General features: G+C 50.4%; 1 protein-coding gene across 1 annotated transcript in view; it reads right to left on the bottom strand.

Annotated features, from left to right (window-relative positions):
• Positions 1-327: 327 nt before the first annotated feature.
• AMDHD2 (amidohydrolase domain containing 2) overlaps positions 328-20,385 on the bottom strand; it is a 33,774-nt gene continuing 13,716 nt past the window's right edge. The window contains exons 8-11 of the mRNA XM_075318253.1: positions 8,595-8,702; positions 7,067-7,135; positions 4,521-4,622; positions 328-3,162 (exon numbers count right to left, since the gene is read on the bottom strand). Of these exons, the coding sequence (XP_075174368.1) occupies positions 3,080-3,162; positions 4,521-4,622; positions 7,067-7,135; positions 8,595-8,702 (362 nt within the window). The 3' untranslated portion in view covers positions 328-3,079. The remainder of the gene's footprint in view (positions 3,163-4,520; positions 4,623-7,066; positions 7,136-8,594; positions 8,703-20,385) is intronic.

Below are 20,385 nucleotides of genomic sequence, written 5' to 3'. Positions count from 1 at the left end.
GCATGATTAGACCATGCAGGCTACTCGCAACGGGCAGCCTGCCGTTGTCTTAATGCAATGGCCGTATCACTTTGTGTCTTTTTATTATACTTTTGCTCTATAGATAAGATCACTTGGCAAAATTCCAGTTTGCTGTCCTAAACCTATATTTAAAGAAGTTGTCCACTACTTTTGCATTGATCCTTAGGATAGGCCATCAATGTTTGATCGGCCGGGGTCCCACACCTTGCACCCCCCCCTGATCAGCTGTTCTCGGTCCCGTTGGCGGCAGCTCAGTTCCGGAGCTCCTCCGACTTCTGATAGTGGCCACGGCTGGGTACTGCACATCCGGCTCCCATTCAGATCAATAGGAGGTGGTTGTGCAGTACCCGGCTACATCCGCTATCAAAAGGCGGAGCAGCGCCGGAACTGAGCATTTTCTGCCACCGCCAGGACTGAGAACAGCTGATTGGGGGGGGGGGTGTTTAGTGCGTGGTGTAGGACCCTAGCCTATAAGACATTGATGACCTGTCCTAAGGATAGGCCATCACTATAAAACTAGTGGACAACCCCTTTAAACATCTTGCTCAAGTCCAAATGGCTTATGACTTTTGGAGCCATCCCTGGCACTCAACCCCTGACTTAGAAAAATAAGGAGTAGAAAAATAATGAAAAACAGAAAGAAAAGGTCATCAAAAATACATTACTAAATGTCTGTAATAAGCAAATCACAGTTGTTTTGTCAAGGAAGGGGATCACTAAAGAACACTAACATGACGGCCACCTTGTTACATGGAGACCTCGCTCAGATGCCCGATTTTCACATACAATTTCTATGGTGGTGTTTACATACCTGTAGGAGTTTGGGTTTTTTTTGTTTTTTTTTGTGGACTGCAAAAAAATCAGTGTAATTTGCACATTAAAGATATCTAGAAATATATTCCTACTGACACTTTTTCATTTATGGTTGTATTCCTGAAGAACCCTTTAAGGAGCCCCAAATATATTTAGGAAAAAAATTAGGTAAACCTGCTAAACGTTGAGATTGGGGTACACAGGAGCTTTCACTTGCAGGGTCAAAGGCCCACATACACATGCAGGTCGTCCCACTTATAGGGGAGAGCACCATATCTGAAAGATATTGAAGAACCATAATGGGACATACAGGGACCACTTCATTCGCCTTTCTTTTTTTTTGTCTAGTTTTTGATGTTTTAAGCCTGTTTTTTTTTAAATTTGTTCCAAATTGTTTAAAAAAATGTAAAAATCTAGAAATAAAAAAAAAATGCATTTTTTCCCCACGTTAGGCCCCCTTCACACGTCCGTTTATATACATACCGGATACAGACATATGCAGACCTATCAAAATCAATGGGTCTCTGCACACGTCAGTGTTTTCACAAGGACCGTGTGTCCATATGTAGTACATGCATGTTGGTGTGTTCCGCACGGAGTCAAGTCTGTTTTTTTCTGGCAGCACTGATGTCACACGCACCACACAGTGATGTGATCCATGTGACAAGAGGAGAAAAACACGTGTTTTTGAAATAAAATGATTTTCTATACTCGCCTGTCTAAAGTACAGATGTCCTCGGCGCTGCTGTCACTTGCTTCCAGGCCCGCTCATTATGCTCATGAATATTCACTGCACGGCGGACCTGGAAGCAGCAGCGCCGGAGACAGGTGAGTAAAAAGTTCTTGCTCTCCGCGTGCTATCACGGATAGCCCACAGTGAACACTAGTGTGCCAAAATCACGGCACACGGATGGCCATACGCCAAGGAGGAAGGAGGCCTTACACAGCAAAAAAAAAAAAAAAGTGCCCCCCTGGAGGAAATGGGAGACGAGTGAAGGCACCTACAGGGCCATGTGTCATGAACGCCATGGTTGGACTTATTCTGTAAGTTGAACTGTGAGAACCTCATAAATAAAAAAACGTGGAGTGGGGCTTGTATGGCTTTTACCAGATTTATTATGAGTTTTGGACACTTTTTTTGCACCTCAGTTTTGAAGTTTCTGGAGAAGAGAACTTTTCTTAAAGGCACCATAGTTTTGTGGCATGTTACTGGTGTAAAGGAAGAGGTGGCAGAAGGAAAACGGTCTGGTGCGTCCAGAAAGCCGCGCCAAATCCCACTGCGAGCACCACTGATAAATTTGGATAAAGCTTTGGCCTAGTTTTTATGCTACTCTATAGTATACATTCTGTATGTAGTCACTTTCCCTACTGACCTCCATTCTGCTCCCAATGGTTCGGGCCATTGCAATCTGTCATGGCCAGCGCAGAGGGTTGGGGAGCTTGGCGTCTCCCCTACCTTTTGTGTGCTGATGATGATGGCGCAGTGCCCATCCCCGATTTCCCATTGCAGCTTCGGTATAGTAGTATCTGACCAGCAGTGAAGAGGATGGCAACGCAGAGGACACTATTCGGCCAAGTCTGAAGCTGCAGGGAAGAAATACACATCTGGGATGGGCACAGCACCAAAGTCCTCAGCGCACGTCCGTCCCTCAGCACATGAAAGGCACGGTCTAGACTAATCAATGCGCTCCTTATGTCACCGTCCCGGCCATATTGGATTGAAGAGAACAAGGATGACGAGAGCAGAGAAAGATACAGCGAAGGTCAGCAGGGATAGTGGCTGTATTTGTAAGAGGTAAAGTCACTCAAGTGACTAGGTCTGGGATGCAATACCTCACACAACCTGTGGACATGAGTGGTGCTATTTTTGGACAAAAATCTACAATCTGTTCTAAAGCCAACCCTTAAAAATGATTATTGGCCATCTCCAAATAACACAAAATGGCTGCCTCCACTGTCCACAGTTTTGCCAATACCTCTGAGGTCATGTACTCAATTGTCTCTAGACGTATTTGATTGCTATAGCGCAATAACATATTGTCTGCATTTACGTCAGCAGATCCCAGACCGGTCACACACCCCTAAGGTCTCGTTCATAAACAGAAATGGACGAAGGCCGCCATGAGTCACAGCAGAAGCAGGACTCTGGCGCCATCTTGTGGCCATCATTAGGTCATGCAGAAAAGCAGTTTGTAAATAAGGCACAGTAGCAGAAAATATTCTAAGATGGCTGTCCCGATCATCCTCAGATTGCCGGGGAACTCCAGACGACGTCTCCTGCTATGTAGGTCGCTTTCACGTTCAAGTTGTCATCCAGTTGTATAAAATCTAAGAAATAGAAGACAATAAGAAGTATGGGGCCGTAATGGGGAATATATTTATTTATTTAATAATAATAATTATTATTTATTTATTTATATATACCAGGATGGGACCATAATAGGGACATATATACCAGGATGGGGCCATGATAGGGACATATATACCAGAATGAGGCCATGATGGGGTATACCAGGATGGGGCCATGATGGGGAATATATACAAAGATGGGGCCATGATAGGGAATATATACAAAGATGGGGCCATGATAGGGAATATATACCAGGATGGGACCATAATAGGGACATATATACCAGGATGGGGCCATGATAGGGACATATATACCAGAATGAGGCCATGATGGGGTATACCAGGATGGGGCCATGATGGGGAATATATACAAAGATGGGGCCATGATAGGGAATATATACAAAGATGGGGCCATGATAGGGAATATATATCAGGATGGGGCCACGATAGGGAATATATCAGAATGGGGCCATGATGGGGTATACCAGGATGGGGCCATAATAGGGACATATATACCCAGATGGGGCCATGATAGGGACATATATACCCGGATGGGGCCATGATGGGGAATATATACAAAGATGGGGCCATGATAGGGAATATATATATCAGAATGGGGCCATGATGGGGTATACCAGGATGGGGCCATGATAGAGACATATATACCAGGATGGGGCCATGAGAGGGACATATATACGAGAATGGGGCCATGATAGGGACATATATACCAGGATGGGGCCATGATATATATTCCCTATCAGGATGGGGCCCATGATGGGGAATATATACCAGGATGGGGCCATGATGGGGAATATATACCAGGATGGGGCCATGATGGGGAATATATACCAGGATGGGGCCATGATGGGGAATATATACCAGGATGGGGCCATGATGGGGAATATATACCAGGATGGGGCCATGATGGGGAATATATACCAGGATGGGGCCATGATGGGGAATATATATACCAGGATGGGGCTATTATGAGGCCATATATATACCAGGATGGGGCCATGATGGGGACATATATACCAGGATGGGGCCATTATGAGGCCATATATACCAGGATGGGACCATATAATCAGGGGCGTCTAGTACCCACTGTCTGATAATCTGGAGTGTCTGGTATACAGTGTCTGATAATCTGGAGTATCTGGTCCCAGTGTCTGATTATCTGGTATTGGAACTTGTTTAAAGTTAACTGCAGTACCACAAACAGCCTGGGGAAAATGGTGGTGCTGTTTTTAGAAGAAATTAGTCATGTTTTTCTAAACCCTTTTTGTTTTAGGAAGTGTTACATATACAAAAATGATCAGGGTTATTTCAATTCAGACCTGCATCTGCTCCGAAATCCAGCGTCCCTTTGCGATGCTGCAGGCCCAAAACCTGTGCTGGGTGAAGAGATGCGGCCTCTAATGCGTCCTCCAGTGCGCAACCTGCCGGGAGGTACAGAAAGTGGCCGAAATACAATTAAATTAACCTCTTAATGCCCAGGAGCTGATTGGGCCTTAAAGGGGGTTATCATTGCGAGGAAGTTTTTTTATCCCCGATGGGCCACTTTTATTCTGTTACAAAATATAGGGTTGGCTGCTTGACCTCTGCTCCATTCATTCTCTGGGGGGAAAAAAAAAACAAAAAACAGCAGCTCCATAGGAAATAAACGGAGCGGTGATGTCCTAATGTGTGTATGGGCGAGTAAGGGCTATCTCTCCTCTTCTGCAGAAAGAAGGATTGGGCATGTTGGATTTCGGCAGGCCCAATCCTTGCTTTCTAGATGTGTTTAGCAGTAGCTTATCCCCCTCTGACTATGGCAGCAAACATTGATCTAACCATGAATGTTTATGGGGAATTAAGGGAGGTCAGTCAGCCGTTCCCAAAAATTAGAAAGCTACAATTTCCAGAGGTCACTCTCTGTATTTGATCATTTTGAGCATATCTCTGTTCTGTGACTATGTGTCTATCTGATAAGGAGGTGAGCGGGGAGAGCCGCATCATTAAAGAGAGTCAACCATCAGGATTTTCATGTATAAAGTAATGCCGGTGCTATACTGGCGCTAGGATGCTGAATGGAAGCATAGCTTTTGTTCTGAATTTCAATGTTTTATTTCAGAGATATGTGCAAGTAAAGTTCCAGCAATGCACTGATATTTGATTGACAGGTGCAACAGGAAGTGAATATGTGGGTCGGGTCTTGTCATCTATTCCCGCCCCTGTCTGCCTGCCTGGCCTTTCTCCTTCTGTCACCATCATACATGTTACTTCCGGTGACTGCATAGTATCATTTGGAAATCTTGCAGAAAAGTCTTCAAAAAGATGGCGTCGGAGTCGGTGCCTGCGCATAGCGCTATCTCTTGCGTCATCTTTGTGAACACAGTCTTCTTTCAGCAGACTGAAGCGCTATTAGTGGGCGGCGCATGCATCTTCTGCTCTTGTTGTGACCGTAGTCACAACAGAACTGGAGACTGACCACAATATCAGCTGGCCGCAGACCGCACGCTTAACAAGAGACCGGTGATCTGATTTTGTGGGTGGTTTACAGTTCTGCTGTGACCATGCACGCTCCCGCGATCACAATGAGAGCAGAGGATGCGAGGGCGCATGCGCCACCCTCATACAGAGCATACGGCAGTCCACTGAAATAAGACAGTGTTCACAAAGATGGCACCAGAGATGGCGCTATGCGCAGGCGCCGACTCCATCTTAGACCTCTTTCACACGTCCGTGAAAATCACGCACGTTTTTCACGGACGTGTCAAAGTTGCGTTTTACCCTCCGTGACCCGTGTTTATGGCACACGTGTGTTCTCCGTGTGTTATCCGTGGGAACTTTCTGCTCACCTGTCCCTGGCGTTGCTGTCCGTGGTGCTGATCTTCGGTCTCCGGCCCTGCCGACTCCCTGCTGCTGCTGCTTCCGGCCGCAGTGAAGTGAATATGCAATGAGCATAATGAGCGGCGGTCGGAAGCAAGTGACAGCAGCGGCAGAGACAGCAGGGCTGGAGAAGGTGAGTAAAGATTTGTTATTTTTTTCACAGACACGTGTGTTTTCTCTGGTGCGTGTCACACGGAACACCTCCGTGTGGTCTGTATGCGGGCCGTGTGATACCCGTGATGCCAAAGAAAAATGGACTTGTCTACGTGTGAAGCACACGGACACACGTATGCTCCATACGTACACACGGTCCATGGCAGAACACGCACGTGAGCGCAGACCCATTGATTTTAATGGGTCTACGTGTGCCCGTGTATCCGTTACGTGAGGAAACGGACCAAACACGTACCGGAGACACGGACGTATGAAAGAGGCCTTAGTGAAAACCTTTATGTAATACTTCCAAATGATACTACGCAGGTGCAACGTGTATGAAGACAACAGGGGGAGGAAGGCCAGACAGACAGGGTGGGAATAGATAGCAAGACCCGACCCACATATTCCCTTCCTGTTGCACCTGTCAATCAAATAGCAGTGCATTGCTGGACCTTTACTTGCACATATTTCTGAAATAAAACATCCTATCTCAGAACTGAAGGTATGGTTACATTCAGCATCCGAGCACCAGTATAGCACTGGCTTTACTTTATATATGAAAAACCTGCTGGTTGGTTCCCTTTAAGGCCGGCCTGCCTCCGGCATTACAACCAGCCAGCTGTCAATATGTGATTTCATTTAACCCCGGCAGCATAATCAATACTCACAGCGGGGAGTCACTACTGGGTCAGCGGAGAAGATTTATTTTAATCCCACCCCGGTGTACTTACTACAATGCCACAGATAGAGTGGCCATACACAGCTTATGGTATGGATCCGGACACACCGCCGCCCGCTGTGAAGTACAGACATTTGCTGCAAACTGGTTTGTGTGCAAGTTAAAATGATCACATACCTGTAGCTTCATGAAAGTGACGGACGCACATGTCCATTGTAGCAATGCTGCCTGCCAGGGTGTGAGTTCCTTGAAATAATAAAAAAAAATACCTCACGAGACACTTATCTTTGCAATATATCCTCTTAAAAGGTCTGGAAACCATCAACAAGCAGGTTGTTTTCTATTCTTAAATTTTGTTTTTACTCATTTAAATATTGGTGATGTCCCATCTGGACAAAAATCTTCTACATGGCGCATGTACGTCATAGAGGAGGGAAGGCTGGAGACTTAGGACCCCTCTAAGACGCAAAGTGGAAAGACACGGCATAATAAGAAGCCGCTCTGGGAGGGAATGACAAGACAATGGTCAGTAGAGAATCCATGACCTGATCAGTCATGTGTGATTGCTGGCCGTGAGAACTGCCACCTACTTCCCGGCAGCTGCAGCTCTTCTTTTGCGTGTGTCACTCCGCATCTATGACGTTGCACCGGGCCAGCTGTCAATCATACATAGACGCTGGGAGGGTATACCTCTTTATCAAAGACTTGACCTCAATCTAATATATAAAGCTCAGTGTGTGTGTGTGTGTGTGTGTGTGTGTGTGTGTGTGTGTGTGTGTGTGTGTGTGTGTGTGTGTGTGTGTGTCCAATAAAGGAATCTGCACCGGCGCATTTACAATCACGAAATTTTACACAGACGCCTCATGTGACTCGTGGAATGATATAGACTATGTTTGGAGGGGAAAGTTTAACCCTGCACTTTACAGTTATTAGTCAGCAAAACTGCTTACATTAAAGTCAATGGAGCTCAGAACAGATCTGTTATTATAGACTCCTATTGTACAGAAAGAGACACATACAGAGAAAGAGACACACACATACATACATACACACACACACACAGAGAAACACACAGAGTAAGAGACATACTGTATGTGTGCCTATTTCTGTGTATATGTGTCTCTTTCTGTGTGTAAGAGACATATATACAAAGAAAGACGCACACACAGAAAGAGAGACACTATGTGTGCCTATTTTTGTGTATGTCTCTGTGTGTAAGACACACACACACAGAAAGAGAGATATATACAAACAAAGACGCACAGAGACGCACACACACAGAAAGAGACGCGCGCACAGAAAGACGCGCACACAGAAAGAGACGCGCACACAGAAAGAGAGGCACACAGTAAGAGAGACATACTGTATGTGTGCCTGTTTCTGTGTATATGTGTCTGTGTGTAAGAGACAAACACACACACACACACACACACACACACACACACACAGAGAAAGAGACATATATACAAAGATAGACACACACAGAAAGATGCACACACAGAAAGACACACACACAGAAAGACACACACACAGACACACACAGAAAGAGACACACACAGAAAGAGACACACACAGAAAGAGACACACACAGAAAGAGACACACACAGAAAGACACACACAGAAAGACACACACACACACACACACAGAAAGAGACTATCCCAGGCAACGCCAGGTTCTGCAGCTAGTCAGTTATAAAATACTCACCAGCCACATAGGCATTAAAACCGTCTATCAGTATTTCCTGCTGGCCCAGGGTGTGTTTGCCCGGTCCGAGCCCCATGGCTGTGATGGCGTCTGTCACTAGCACCAGACCTTTGGATAAAAATGTAAAAAAAAAAAACAAAAACAAAAAAAAAAAAAAAAAAAACAACACACCACTTATCTCAAATATTTTGCAAGCCCCACTAAAGTACGCACAAAAAAGAGAATTTTGTTACTTACCGTAAATTATTTTTCTTATAGTTCCGTATTGGGAGACCCAGACCATGGGTGTTTAGCTTCTGCCTCCGGAGGCCACACAAAGTACTACACTTAAAAGTGTAGCTCCTCCCTCTGAGCTTATACACCCCCTGGTAGCCAGTCCTAGCCAGTTTAGTGCAAAAGCTGAAGGAGAATAGCCACCCACAAGTAGAACCGAGTAAGAACCGGAACAACCGGAAACTCTGTCCACGACAATAGCCGGTGATAACACACGGAACAAGAAAATTGCCAACAGGCAACAGGGAGGGTGCTGGGTCTCCCAATACGGAACTATAAGAAAAAGAATTTACGGTAAGTAACAAAATTCTCTTTTTCTTTATCGTTCCTTTGGGAGACCCAGACCATAGGACGTCTCAAAGCTGTCCCTGGGTGGGAATAAACAGAAAAAACTAAGAAGTAGGCGGAGCCTAACTTCACAAGTGGGCGACAGCCGCCTGAAGGATGCGTCTGCCCAAACTCGCATCTGCCGAAGCATGAGAATGCACTTGGTAGTGCTTCGAAAAGGTATGCAGGCTAGTCCAAGTGGCAGCCTGACAGACTTGTTGAGCCGTAGCCTGGTGCCTAAAAGCCCAAGAGGCACCTGAGTACTCTGGTAGGCGTCCGAAATGGTCGATCTAATCCAACGGGCCAAGGTCGGCTTAGAAGCAGGGAGGCCCTTGCGCCGACCTGTGGTTAGCACAAAAAGAGAGGTGCACCGCCTAAGCGCAGCGGTGCGAGACACATAAATCCGGAGAGCACGCACCAGATCTTGAGTATGCAGCGCTTTCTCAAAGCGATGAACAGGGGCCGGACAGAAGGAAGGCAAGGAAATGTCCTGGTTAAGGTGGAAGGGAGAGATCACCTTAGGAAGAAAGTCCGGGAGAACGGAGAACCACCTTGTCTTGGTGAAAAAGAAGGGAATTTTGTTTACTTACCGTAAATTCCTTTTCTTCTAGCTCCAATTGGGAGACCCAGACAATTGGGTGTATAGCTACTGCCTCCGGAGGCCGCACAAAGTACCACACTCAAAAGTGTAAGGCCCCTCCCCTTCTGGCTATACACCCCCCCGTGGGAGCACGGGTCCCTCAGTTTTAGTGCAAAAGCAAGAAGGAGGAAAGCCAATAACTGTTTCAAAAACAAATTCAATCCGATAAACAATATCGGAGAACGTAACTTATCAACATGAACAACATGTGCACCCGAAAAACAAATACCCTAAGAAAAAACAGGGTGGGTGCTGGGTCTCCCAATTGGAGCTAGAAGAAAAGGAATTTACGGTAAGTAAACAAAATTCCCTTCTTCTTTTTCGCTCCTAATTGGGAGACCCAGACAATTGGGACGTCCAAAAGCAGTCCCTGGGTGGGTAAAAGAATACCTCGTGATCAGGCTGTCAGGCAGCCCTTTCTTACAGGTGGGCCACCGCCGCCTGCAGGACTTGTCTACCTAGGCTGGCATCCGCCGAAGCGTAGGTATGCACCTGATAATGCTTGGTAAAAGTGTGCAGACTCGACCAGGTAGCCGCCTGGCACACCTGCTGAGCCGTAGCCTGATGCCGTAATGCCCAGGACGCACCCACGGCTCTGGTAGAATGGGCCTTCAGTCCAGATGGAATCGGGAGCCCAGCAGAACGGTAGGCGTGAAGAATTGGTTCCTTGATCCACCGCGCAAGGGTGGATTTGGAAGCTTGCGACCCTTTATGCTGACCAGCGACCAGGATAAAGAGTGCATCCGAACGGCGCAGAGGCGCCGTGCGGGAAATGTAGATCCTGAGTGCTCTCACCAGGTCCAACAGATGCAAACCCTTTTCAAATTGGTGAACTGGATGCGGACACAAAGATGGTAAAGTGATATCCTGATTGAGATGAAAGGAAGATACCACCTTGGGAAGAAACTCTGGAATTGGACGCAGTACTACCTTGTCTTGGTGAAACACCAGGAAGGGAGATTTGCAAGATAACGCCGCCAGCTCTGACACTCTCCGAAGAGACGTGACCGCCACCAGAAAAGTCACTTTCTGTGAAAGCCGAGAAAAGGAAATCTCCTTCATAGGCTCGAAAGGTGGCTTCTGGAGAGCAATTAGAACCCTGTTCAGATCCCAGGGTTCCAATGGCCGCTTGTAAGGGGGAACGATATGACAAACCCCTTGCAGGAACGTGCGTACCTTAGGAAGTCGCGCCAGGCGCTTCTGAAAGAATACGGATAGCGCAGAGACTTGTCCTTTAAGGGAGCTAAGCGACAAACCTTTTTCCAACCCAGACTGCAGGAAGGAAAGAAAAATAGGCAATGCAAATGGCCAGGGAGAAACTCCCTGAGCAGAGCACCAAGATAAGAATATCTTCCACGTTCTGTGGTAGATCTTGGCGGAGGATGGTTTCCTAGCCTGTCTCATGGTGGCAACAACTTCATGAGATAAACCTGAGGTCCCTAGGATCCAGGACTCAATGGCCACACAGTCAGGTTCAGGGCCGCAGAATTCAGATGGAAAAACGGCCCTTGAGACAGCAGGTCTGGACGGCCTGGTAGCGCCCACGGTTGTCCTACCGTGAGATGCCACAGATCCGGGTACCACGACCTCCTTGGCCAGTCTGGAGCGACGAGAATGGCGCAACGGCAGTCGGACCTGATTTTGCGGAGCACTCTGGGCAACAATGCCAGAGGTGGGAACACATAAGGTAGTCGGAACTGCGACCAATCCTGAACTAAGGCGTCTGCCGCCAGAGCTCGGTGATCGTGAGACCGTGCCATGAAAACCGGGACCTTGTTGTTGTGCCGTGACGCCATCAGGTCGACGTCCGGCATCCCCCAGCGGCGACAGATCTCCTGAAACACGTCCGGGTGAAGGGACCATTCCCCTGCGTCCATGCCCTGGCGACTGAGAAAGTCTGCTTCCCAGTTTTCCACGCCTGGGATGTGAACTGCGGATATGGTGGATGCTGTGTTTTCCACCCACATCAGAATCCGCCGGACTTCTTGAAAGGCTTGTCGACTGCGTGTTCCCCCTTGGTGGTTGATGTACGCCACCGCTGTGGAGTTGTCCGACTGAATCCGGATCTGCTTGCCCTCCAGCCACTGTTGGAAGGCTCGCAGAGCAAGATAGACTGCTCTGATTTCCAGAACATTGATCTGAAGGGTGGACTCTCTCTGAGTCCACGTACCCTGAGCCCTGTGGTGAAGAAACACTGCTCCCCACCCTGATAGGCTCGCATCTGTCGTGACCACCGCCCAGGATGGGGGTAGGAACGACTTTCCTTTTGACAATGAGGTGGGAAGAAGCCACCATTGGAGAGAGTCCTTGGCTGCCTGAGAGAGGGAGACATCCCTGTCGAGGGACGTCGACTTCCCGTCCCATTGGCGGAGAATGTCCCATTGTAGAGGGCGCAGATGAAACTGCGCGAAAGGGACTGCTTCCATTGCTGCCACCATCTTCCCTAGGAAATGCATGAGGCGCCTCAATGAGTGGGACTGGTTCTGCAGGAGAGATTGCACCCCTGTCTGCAGAGAGCACTGCTTGTCCAGTGGAAGCTTCACTATCGCTGAGAGAGTATGAAACTCCATGCCAAGATATGTTAGTGATTGGGTCGGGGTTAGATTTGACTTTGAAAAGTTGATAATCCACCCGAAACTCTGGAGAGTCTTCAGTGCCACGTTCAGGCTGTGCTGGCATGCCTCTTGAGAGGGTGCCTTTATAAGTAGATCGTCCAAATACGGGATCACGGAGTGACCCTGCGAGTGCAGGACAGCTACTACTGCTGCCATGACCTTGGTGAAGACCCGAGGGGCTGTTGCCAGCCCGAAAGGTAACGCTACGAACTGCCGGTGTTCGCTTTCTATAACGAAGCGTAGAAAACGCTGATGCTCTGGCGCAATCGGCACGTGAAGATAAGCATCTTTGATGTCTATTGATGCTAAGAAATCTCCTTGAGACATTGAGGCTATGACGGAGCGTAGAGATTCCATCCGGAACCTCCTGGTTTTTACGTGTTTGTTGAGCAACTTTAGATCCAGGACGGGCCGAAAGGACCCGTCCTTCTTTGGCACCACAAACAGATTGGAGTAAAAACCGTGACCTTGTTCCTGAAGAGGAACGGAAGTCACCACTCCTTCCGCCTTTAGAGCGGCCACCGCCTGCAGCAGAGCATCGGCTCGGTCGGGCGGTGGGGAAGTTCTGAAGAAACGAGTTGGAGGACGAGAGCTGAACTCTATCCTGTACCCGTGAGACAGAATGTCCCTCACCCAACGGTCTTTGACCTGTGACAGCCAAATGTCGCCAAAGCGGGAGAGCCTGCCACCGACCGAGGATGCGGAGAGAGGAGGCTGAAAGTCATGAGGAAGCCGTCTTGGTAACGGTTCTTCCTGCTGTCTTTTTTGGGCGTGACTGAGTCCGCCAAGAATCTGAGCCTCTCTGATCCTTTTGAGTCCTTTTGGACGAGGAGAATTGGGACCTGCCTGAGCCTCGAAAGGACCGAAAACCAGACTGACCCCTCCTTTGTTGGGGCTTGTTTTGTCTGTGTTGAGGTAAGGATGAGTCCTTACCCTTGGAGTGTTTAATGATTTCATCCAAACGCTCCCCAAACAATCGGTCACGAGAAAAAGGCAAACTGGTTAAGCACTTCTTGGAAGCAGAATCTGCCTTCCATTCTCTCAACCACAGGGCTCTGCGCAAAACCACGGAGTTGGCTGACGCCACCGCCGTACGGCTCGTAGAGTCCAGGACAGCATTAATCGCGTAAGACGCGAATGCAGACATTTGAGAGGTCAATGGTGCCACCTGCGGGGCAGATGTACGTGTGACCGAGTCGACTTGTATAAGCCCAGCTGAAATAGCTTGGAGTGCCCATACGGCTGCGAAAGCTGGCGCCAACGACGCTCCAATAGCTTCATAGATGGATTTCAGCCAGAGCTCCATCTGCCTGTCAGTGGCATCTTTAAGTGCCGCTCCATCTTCTACTGCCACTAAAGATCTAGCTGCAAGCCTGGAGATTGGAGGGTCCACCTTGGGACACTGGGTCCAACCCTTGACCACGTCAGGGGGAAAAGGATAGCGTGTATCTTTAAGCCGTTTAGAAAACCGCTTCTCAGGATAAGCGTGGTGTTTCTGGATTGCATCTCTAAAGTCAGAGTGGTCCAGAAAAGTGCTTAATTTACGCTTGGGATATCTGAAATGGAATTTCTCCTGCTGTGAAGCTGCCTCCTCCGCAAGAGGAGCTGGTGGAGAAATATCTAACATCCTATTGATGGACGCTATAAGATCATTCACTATGGCGTCACCATCTGGTGTATCCAGATTGAGAGCGGTCCCAGGATCAGAATCTTGATCAGTTACATCCGCCTCATCACCAATAGATTCGTCCCGCTGGGATCCTGACCAGTGAGACGAAGTTGAGGGCCCCTCATAACGAGCCCGCTTAGGTTGTCTGGGACTGTCGTCCGAGTCAGAATCGTCACCCTGGGGTGCATGTGACACCCCCGGAGCTTGGAAGTGTTCCAGCTGAGGGGGACCAGGGAGCAATGAAGCCACAGTGTCCAAGGTCTGAGTTACTGGTCTAGACTGCAATGTTTCAAGAATCTTTGACATGGTCATAGACAATCTGTCAGCAAAAGCTGCAAACTCCGTTCCTGTCACCTGGACAGCATTCACAGGTGGTACACCCTGGGTCACGTCCAGCAGAGGCCCCGGCTGTGCAAGTTGCACAGGGGCCGAGCACTGCACACAATGGGGGTCAGTGGAACCTGCCGGTAGAGCAGCCCCACATGCGGTACAGGCAGCATATAATGTCTGTGCCTTGGCACCCTTGCGTTTTGCGGACGACATGCTGTTGCCTCCTTGTAATCTAGGAGGGTATATAGCCGAGAATCACCAGCGACCGTACAGTACAAAGTATTTGCAAACACAAAATACTCAGTATACAAACGGCACAAGTGGGGGTGAGCCCTTGAGGCTGCTTACCGCCCGCTGAACAGCGGGTATGAGGCCGTAGAATCCCGTGTCTGGGTCTCCCCGTCTCCCCTCTGCAGCTCAGCGTGCAGGCAGGAATGGCTGCCGGCGTTCTGTGAAGAGGGGCGGACCGTGGGCGTGCCACAAACAAAGTGCGGGAAACTGCGTCCTACTGTGCCTGGTGTGAGGGCTGGAGTATGTAAAAAAAGACTCCAGCCCTCAGCGCTGATGCTCTGTACAGCGTCCCGCCCTCCTCCTGACTGGCAGGTGCGGAGGCGGGAACGAACGAACTAGGCCGCAAAAGCCGGGGACTGTAGTAATAAGCGCGGCCGTGATATATGCACGGTCAGCGCGGAAGTCCCCGGCGCACCACAAGTCCCAGCCACGTCGCAGTCCCAGCGGCCGGCGCGACCGTTTTCCCTGAGTCTACCCACTCAGCTAAGCTGAAGTGAGGAAATGGCACAAGCGCAGCAGCGCTGTTGTCCCCGGCGCACTAACACACCCAGCAATGCTGCGGTGTGCGCGCGTATGCACGGGGACACAGAGTACCTTGGAGCAGGGCCATGTCCCTGACGATACTCAGCTCCATATCCAGCGGCTTCTCCAGGGGCTGCGGATGGAGCACGGTCTCAGTGCCTGGAGACCGGTAAAATCCCACTTCGCCCAGAGCCCTAATGGGGATGGGGAAGGAATCAGCATGTGGGCTCCAGCCTCCGTACCCGCAATGGGTACCTCAACCTTAACAAGCACCACCGACAGAAAGTGGGGTGAGAAGGGAGCATGCTGGGGGCCCTGTATGGGCCCTCTTTTCTTCCATCCGACATAGTCAGCAGCTGCTGCTGACTAAACAGTGGAGCTATGCGTGCGTGTCTGACCTCCTTCGCACAAAGCAAAAACAGAGGGACCCGTGCTCCCACGGGGGGGTGTATAGCCAGAAGGGGAGGGGCCTTACACTTTTGAGTGTGGTACTTTGTGCGGCCTCCGGAGGCAGTAGCTATACACCCAATTGTCTGGGTCTCCCAATTAGGAGCGAAAAAGAAACAAAAAAGGTGACTCCGAGGAGAGCGCAGCCAAATCAGAGACTCTCCTGAGAGAAGTTATGGCAACTAGAAAGGCCACCATTTGAGAAAGACGATACAAAGAAACCTCCCTAAGGGGCTCGAAAGGGGGTTTCTGCAATACCGTGAGGACCAAGTTAAGGTCCCAGGGATCCAAGGGCCGCCGATAAGGCGGAATGATGTGAGACGCGCCTTGCATGAAGGTGCGGACCTGAGCCAGCCGGGCGAGACGCCGTTGGAACAGCACTGAGAGCTGAGACTTGTCCCTTGAGAGAGTTGAGGGACAGTCCTAGCTGCAGACCGGACTGTAAAAAAGACAGAAGGGTCGGCAACGAGAATGGCCAAGGAGAATGGCCGGAAGAGCGACACCAGGACAGGAAAATATTCCAAGTTCTGTGATAGATTTTGACGGAGGAAGACTTACGGGCCCGAGTCATAGTGGAGATGACTTCAGGAGGAATACCAGAAGCCGTCAAAATCCAGGACTCAAGAGCCACGCCGTCAATTTGAGAGCCGCAGAATTCAGGCGGAAAAACGGACCTTGCGAGAGCAGGTCTGGACGGTCCGGAAGATGCCACGGCACCTCTACGGACAGATGGAGCAGGTCCGGATACCAAGCTCGCCTGGGCCAGTCCGGTGCAATGAGGATGACTCGACGGCCCTCCATTCTGATCTTGCGCAGGACTCTGGGCAAGAGAGCTAGAGGGGGAAACACGTAGGACAGACGAAACTGGGACCAGTCTTGAACCAGAGCATCCGCGGCGAAGGCCTGAGGATCGTGGGAGCGAGCCACGTAAACCGGAACCTTGTTGTTGTGACGGGATGCCATTAGGTCCACGTCCGGAATGCCCCACTTGCGGCAGATTGACTGAAACACTGCCGGGTGCAGGGACGACTCGCCACTGTCCACGGATTGACGGCTGAGATAATCTGCCTCCCAGTTTTCTACGCCAGGGATGTGGACTGCGGATATGGTGGACTTGGAGTCCTCCGCCCATTGAAGAATGCGTTGGACCTCCAACATTGCAAGGCGGCTGCGTGTCCCGCCTTGGTGATTGATGTAGGCAACCGCTGTCGCGTTGTCTGACTGGACTCGAATGTGCCTGCCCGCCAACAGGTGGTGAAAGGCTAGGAGAGCCAGAAGCACAGCTCTGGTTTCCAGCACATTGATTGAAAGGGCTGACTCGGACGGAGTCCAAGTGCCCTGTGCTCTGTGGTGGAGATATACCGCTCCCCAGCCGGATAGGCTGGCATCCGTGGTGAGAATCACCCAGGACGGAGTCAGGAAGGAGCGCCCTTGGGACAGGGAGAGGGGTCGAAGCCACCACTGAAGAGAGCTCCTGGTCCGTAGCGACAGAGCCACTAACCTCTGTAAGGAAGAAGGCCGCTTGTCCCAACAGCGGAGAATGGCCAGCTGCAGAGGACGCAGATGGAACTGGGCAAAGGGAACCGCCTCCATGGAGGCCACCATTTGACCCAGCACCTGCATCAGGCGCCTGAGGGAATAACGGCGGGGCCTCAGGAGAGAGCGCACCGCTAGCCGGAGAGACTGCTGTTTGATTAAGGGCAACTTCACAAGTGCCGGCAATGTCTCGAACTGCATCCCTAGGTACGTGAGACTCTGGGTCGGAGTCAGAGTGGATTTGGGAAGATTGACAATCCACCCGAATTGGGCTAGGGTGGCGAGAGTGAGCGAAACACTCCGCTGACAGTCTGCGCTGGATGTACCCTTGACCAGAAGGTCGTCCAGATAAGGAAGCACTGCTAACCCCTGGAGGTGCAGGACCGCAATCACTGCCGCCATGACCTTGGTGAATACCCGAGGGGCCGTGGCTAACCCGAAGGGGAGAGCCACGAATTGGAAATGATCCTCTCCTATCGCAAAACGTAACCAACGCTGATGTGACACTGCGATTGGCACATGTAGATCGGCATCTCTGATGTCGATGGACGCCAGGAACTCCCCTTGGGTCATAGAGGCAATGACTGATTGCAGAGACTCCATGCGAAAATGCCGCACCCGGACATGCTTGTTGAGAAGCTTGAGATCCAGGATGGGCCGGAAGGTACCGTCCTTTTTTGGAACTAGGAAGAGATTTGAGTAAAAACCTCTGAACCGTTCCTGAGCGGGAACTGGGACAATCACTCCGTTTGCCTGCAAGGACGCCACGACCTGCGAGAAGGCGGCGGCCTTGGAGCAGGGGGGAGTTGAGAGAAAAAATCTGTTTGGAGGGCTGGAAGAGAATTCTATCCTGTAGCCGTGAGATATGATGTCTCTCACCCACTGATCGGAGACTTGCTTTAACCAAGCGTCGCCAAAGTGGTAGAGCCTGCCACCGACTAAGGACGTGGCTGGAGCGGGCCGAGAGTCATGAGGAAGCTGCCTTAGTGGCAGAACCTCCTGCGGTCTTCTGCGGACGCGCTTTTGGGCGCCAGTTGGATTTCTGATCCTTGGCTGAGTTAGCGGACGAGGCGGAAGGCTTAGAGGATGACCAGTTGGAGAAACGAAAGGAACGAAACCTCGATTGATTCCTACCCTGGGCGGGTTTCCTGGTCTTGGTTTGTGGCATGGAAGTACTCTTCCCGCCAGTAGCTTCTTTAATGATTTCATCCAGCTGTTCACCAAACAGCCGTGAACCAGCAAAAGGGAGCCCAGCAAGAAACTTCTTGGAAGAAGCATCTGCCTTCCACTCTCAAAGCCACAAAATCCTGCGGATAACAAGAGAATTAGCTGAAGCCACCGCAGTGCGGTGAGCAGCCTCTAGCATGGCAGACATGGCATAGGATGAAAAAGCTGAAGCCTGAGCAGTTAAGGTAACCATCTCAGGCATAGATTCCTTGGTGAGGGAATGCATCTCCTCTAGAGAAGCAGAGATGGCTTTGAGAGCCCACACTGCTGCAAAAGTCGGGGAAAACGCGGCCCCCGCAGCTTCATACACAGATTTGGCCAGAAGGTGAATCTGACAGTCAGTGGCATCCTTAAGTGAGGTGCCGTCAGCCACCGACACAACGGTCCGGGCTGATAGCCTAGACACCGGAGGGTCTACCTTTGGGGAGTGAGACCACTCCTTGACCACCTCAGGTGGAAATGGAAACCAGTCATCAGAACCACGCTTTGGAAAGCGTTTGTCAGGGCAGGCCCTGGGTTTGGTCACAGCGGTCTGAAAATTGGAGTGGTTAAAGAACACACTCCTTGTTCTCTTAGGCGAGGTAAACTGATGTTTTTCTGCCAAAGAGAGTTGCTCCTCTGAGACTGGCGGATTGAGATCCAGTACAGAATTAATGGAAGCAATCAAGTCACTAAGATCTGAGTCACCCTCAGAGGAATCGATGGGATACATAGCCTCCGAGCCCCCAGTGAGGGCATCCTCCTCATCTTGAGAGTCAGCTCTTGAGACAGAGCCGTGGGATGGGGAGGGGGAGGAAACCCTGCGCCTTCTCTTAGAAGGACGGGGTCTGGGACCAGATGATGAATCCTCCGTGAGCTCTGATGGACGGAGGTCAGAGGATAGGAATCCTCTGTCAAGAGTATTAGAGGCACCCTGTGATCATCAAAGTCCTGGACAAAAGTCCTATAGACTCAGCAAATGACTGGGATATGGACCTAGAAAAGGACTCTACCCAGGCCGGGGGTTCAGTCACAGTGTGGATAAATGCTCGGCTCAGGCAGCAGGAGCTTACATGCAGTGCATGCAGAATAAAGCTTTGGAGCCTTGCTCCTTGTGTGAGACATGCTGCTGGAGTGGGGGCCTTGCAGAGAATGAACCCCAGGGAGAATATACAGAGGTCCACAACCGGAGACCGGCTGTGGCTTACCAGACCGCTGAGCGCGGTGTTGTGTGCCCTCCAGATCCCGAAGCCCGGTCCCCCAGGCGCAGCACCTCAGCAGAGATGCACAATGCAGGATGTCCCAGAGCAGAGTGAACTCTGCCTGAGAAATGGAGAGAGGGGGCGGGACTAGGGGGCGTTCCTATAAAAGAGCGGGAACTGGAGGGCTATAGAGACCTGCAGGGAAGGAGGGACGCCCCAGCAGTGGGGAGTGTCCCTCCCCTGTGTAGAACGGCCGCCGGGAGGAGCCGAACCTGTCCCTCTGCATGAGTGACATGCGAGGGCAGGAAAATGAAACTAGGCCTCCGGCGAAGCCGGGGCCTAAATTTAAGCGGCGAGGCCGACAAGCAGGCACCATCGGCGCGGTTCTCAGGCAAAAGCTAGAGAACCCGCCGGAAAAGTTAAAACAATCACATACAGCATACTCTCCCCTTACAATAAAGAACCGGGACCCCCAACATAAACGTCTCAAGTACTTAGCTGCTGAGACGCAGGGCCATGTCCCTGGGGATGAGTGCTCCGGTCCAACAGAATCCTCAAGGGGCTGTGGATGGAGACCGGACTCCTGCCAGGCATGGAGACCGTAATGGCTCCCACTTCAAGCCAGAGCCCAGAAGGGATGGTGAAGGAGCGCGGCATGTAAGGCTGCAGCCTTGTAAATCAACCTTAACAACACCGCCGACACAGTGGGGTGAGAAGGGACATGCCGGGAGTC

Source organism: Anomaloglossus baeobatrachus, chromosome 7, assembly GCF_048569485.1.
Source record: "Anomaloglossus baeobatrachus isolate aAnoBae1 chromosome 7, aAnoBae1.hap1, whole genome shotgun sequence".
Lineage (NCBI taxonomy): Eukaryota > Metazoa > Chordata > Amphibia > Anura > Aromobatidae > Anomaloglossus > Anomaloglossus baeobatrachus.
This window is presented reverse-complemented; position numbering and strand designations above follow the sequence as displayed.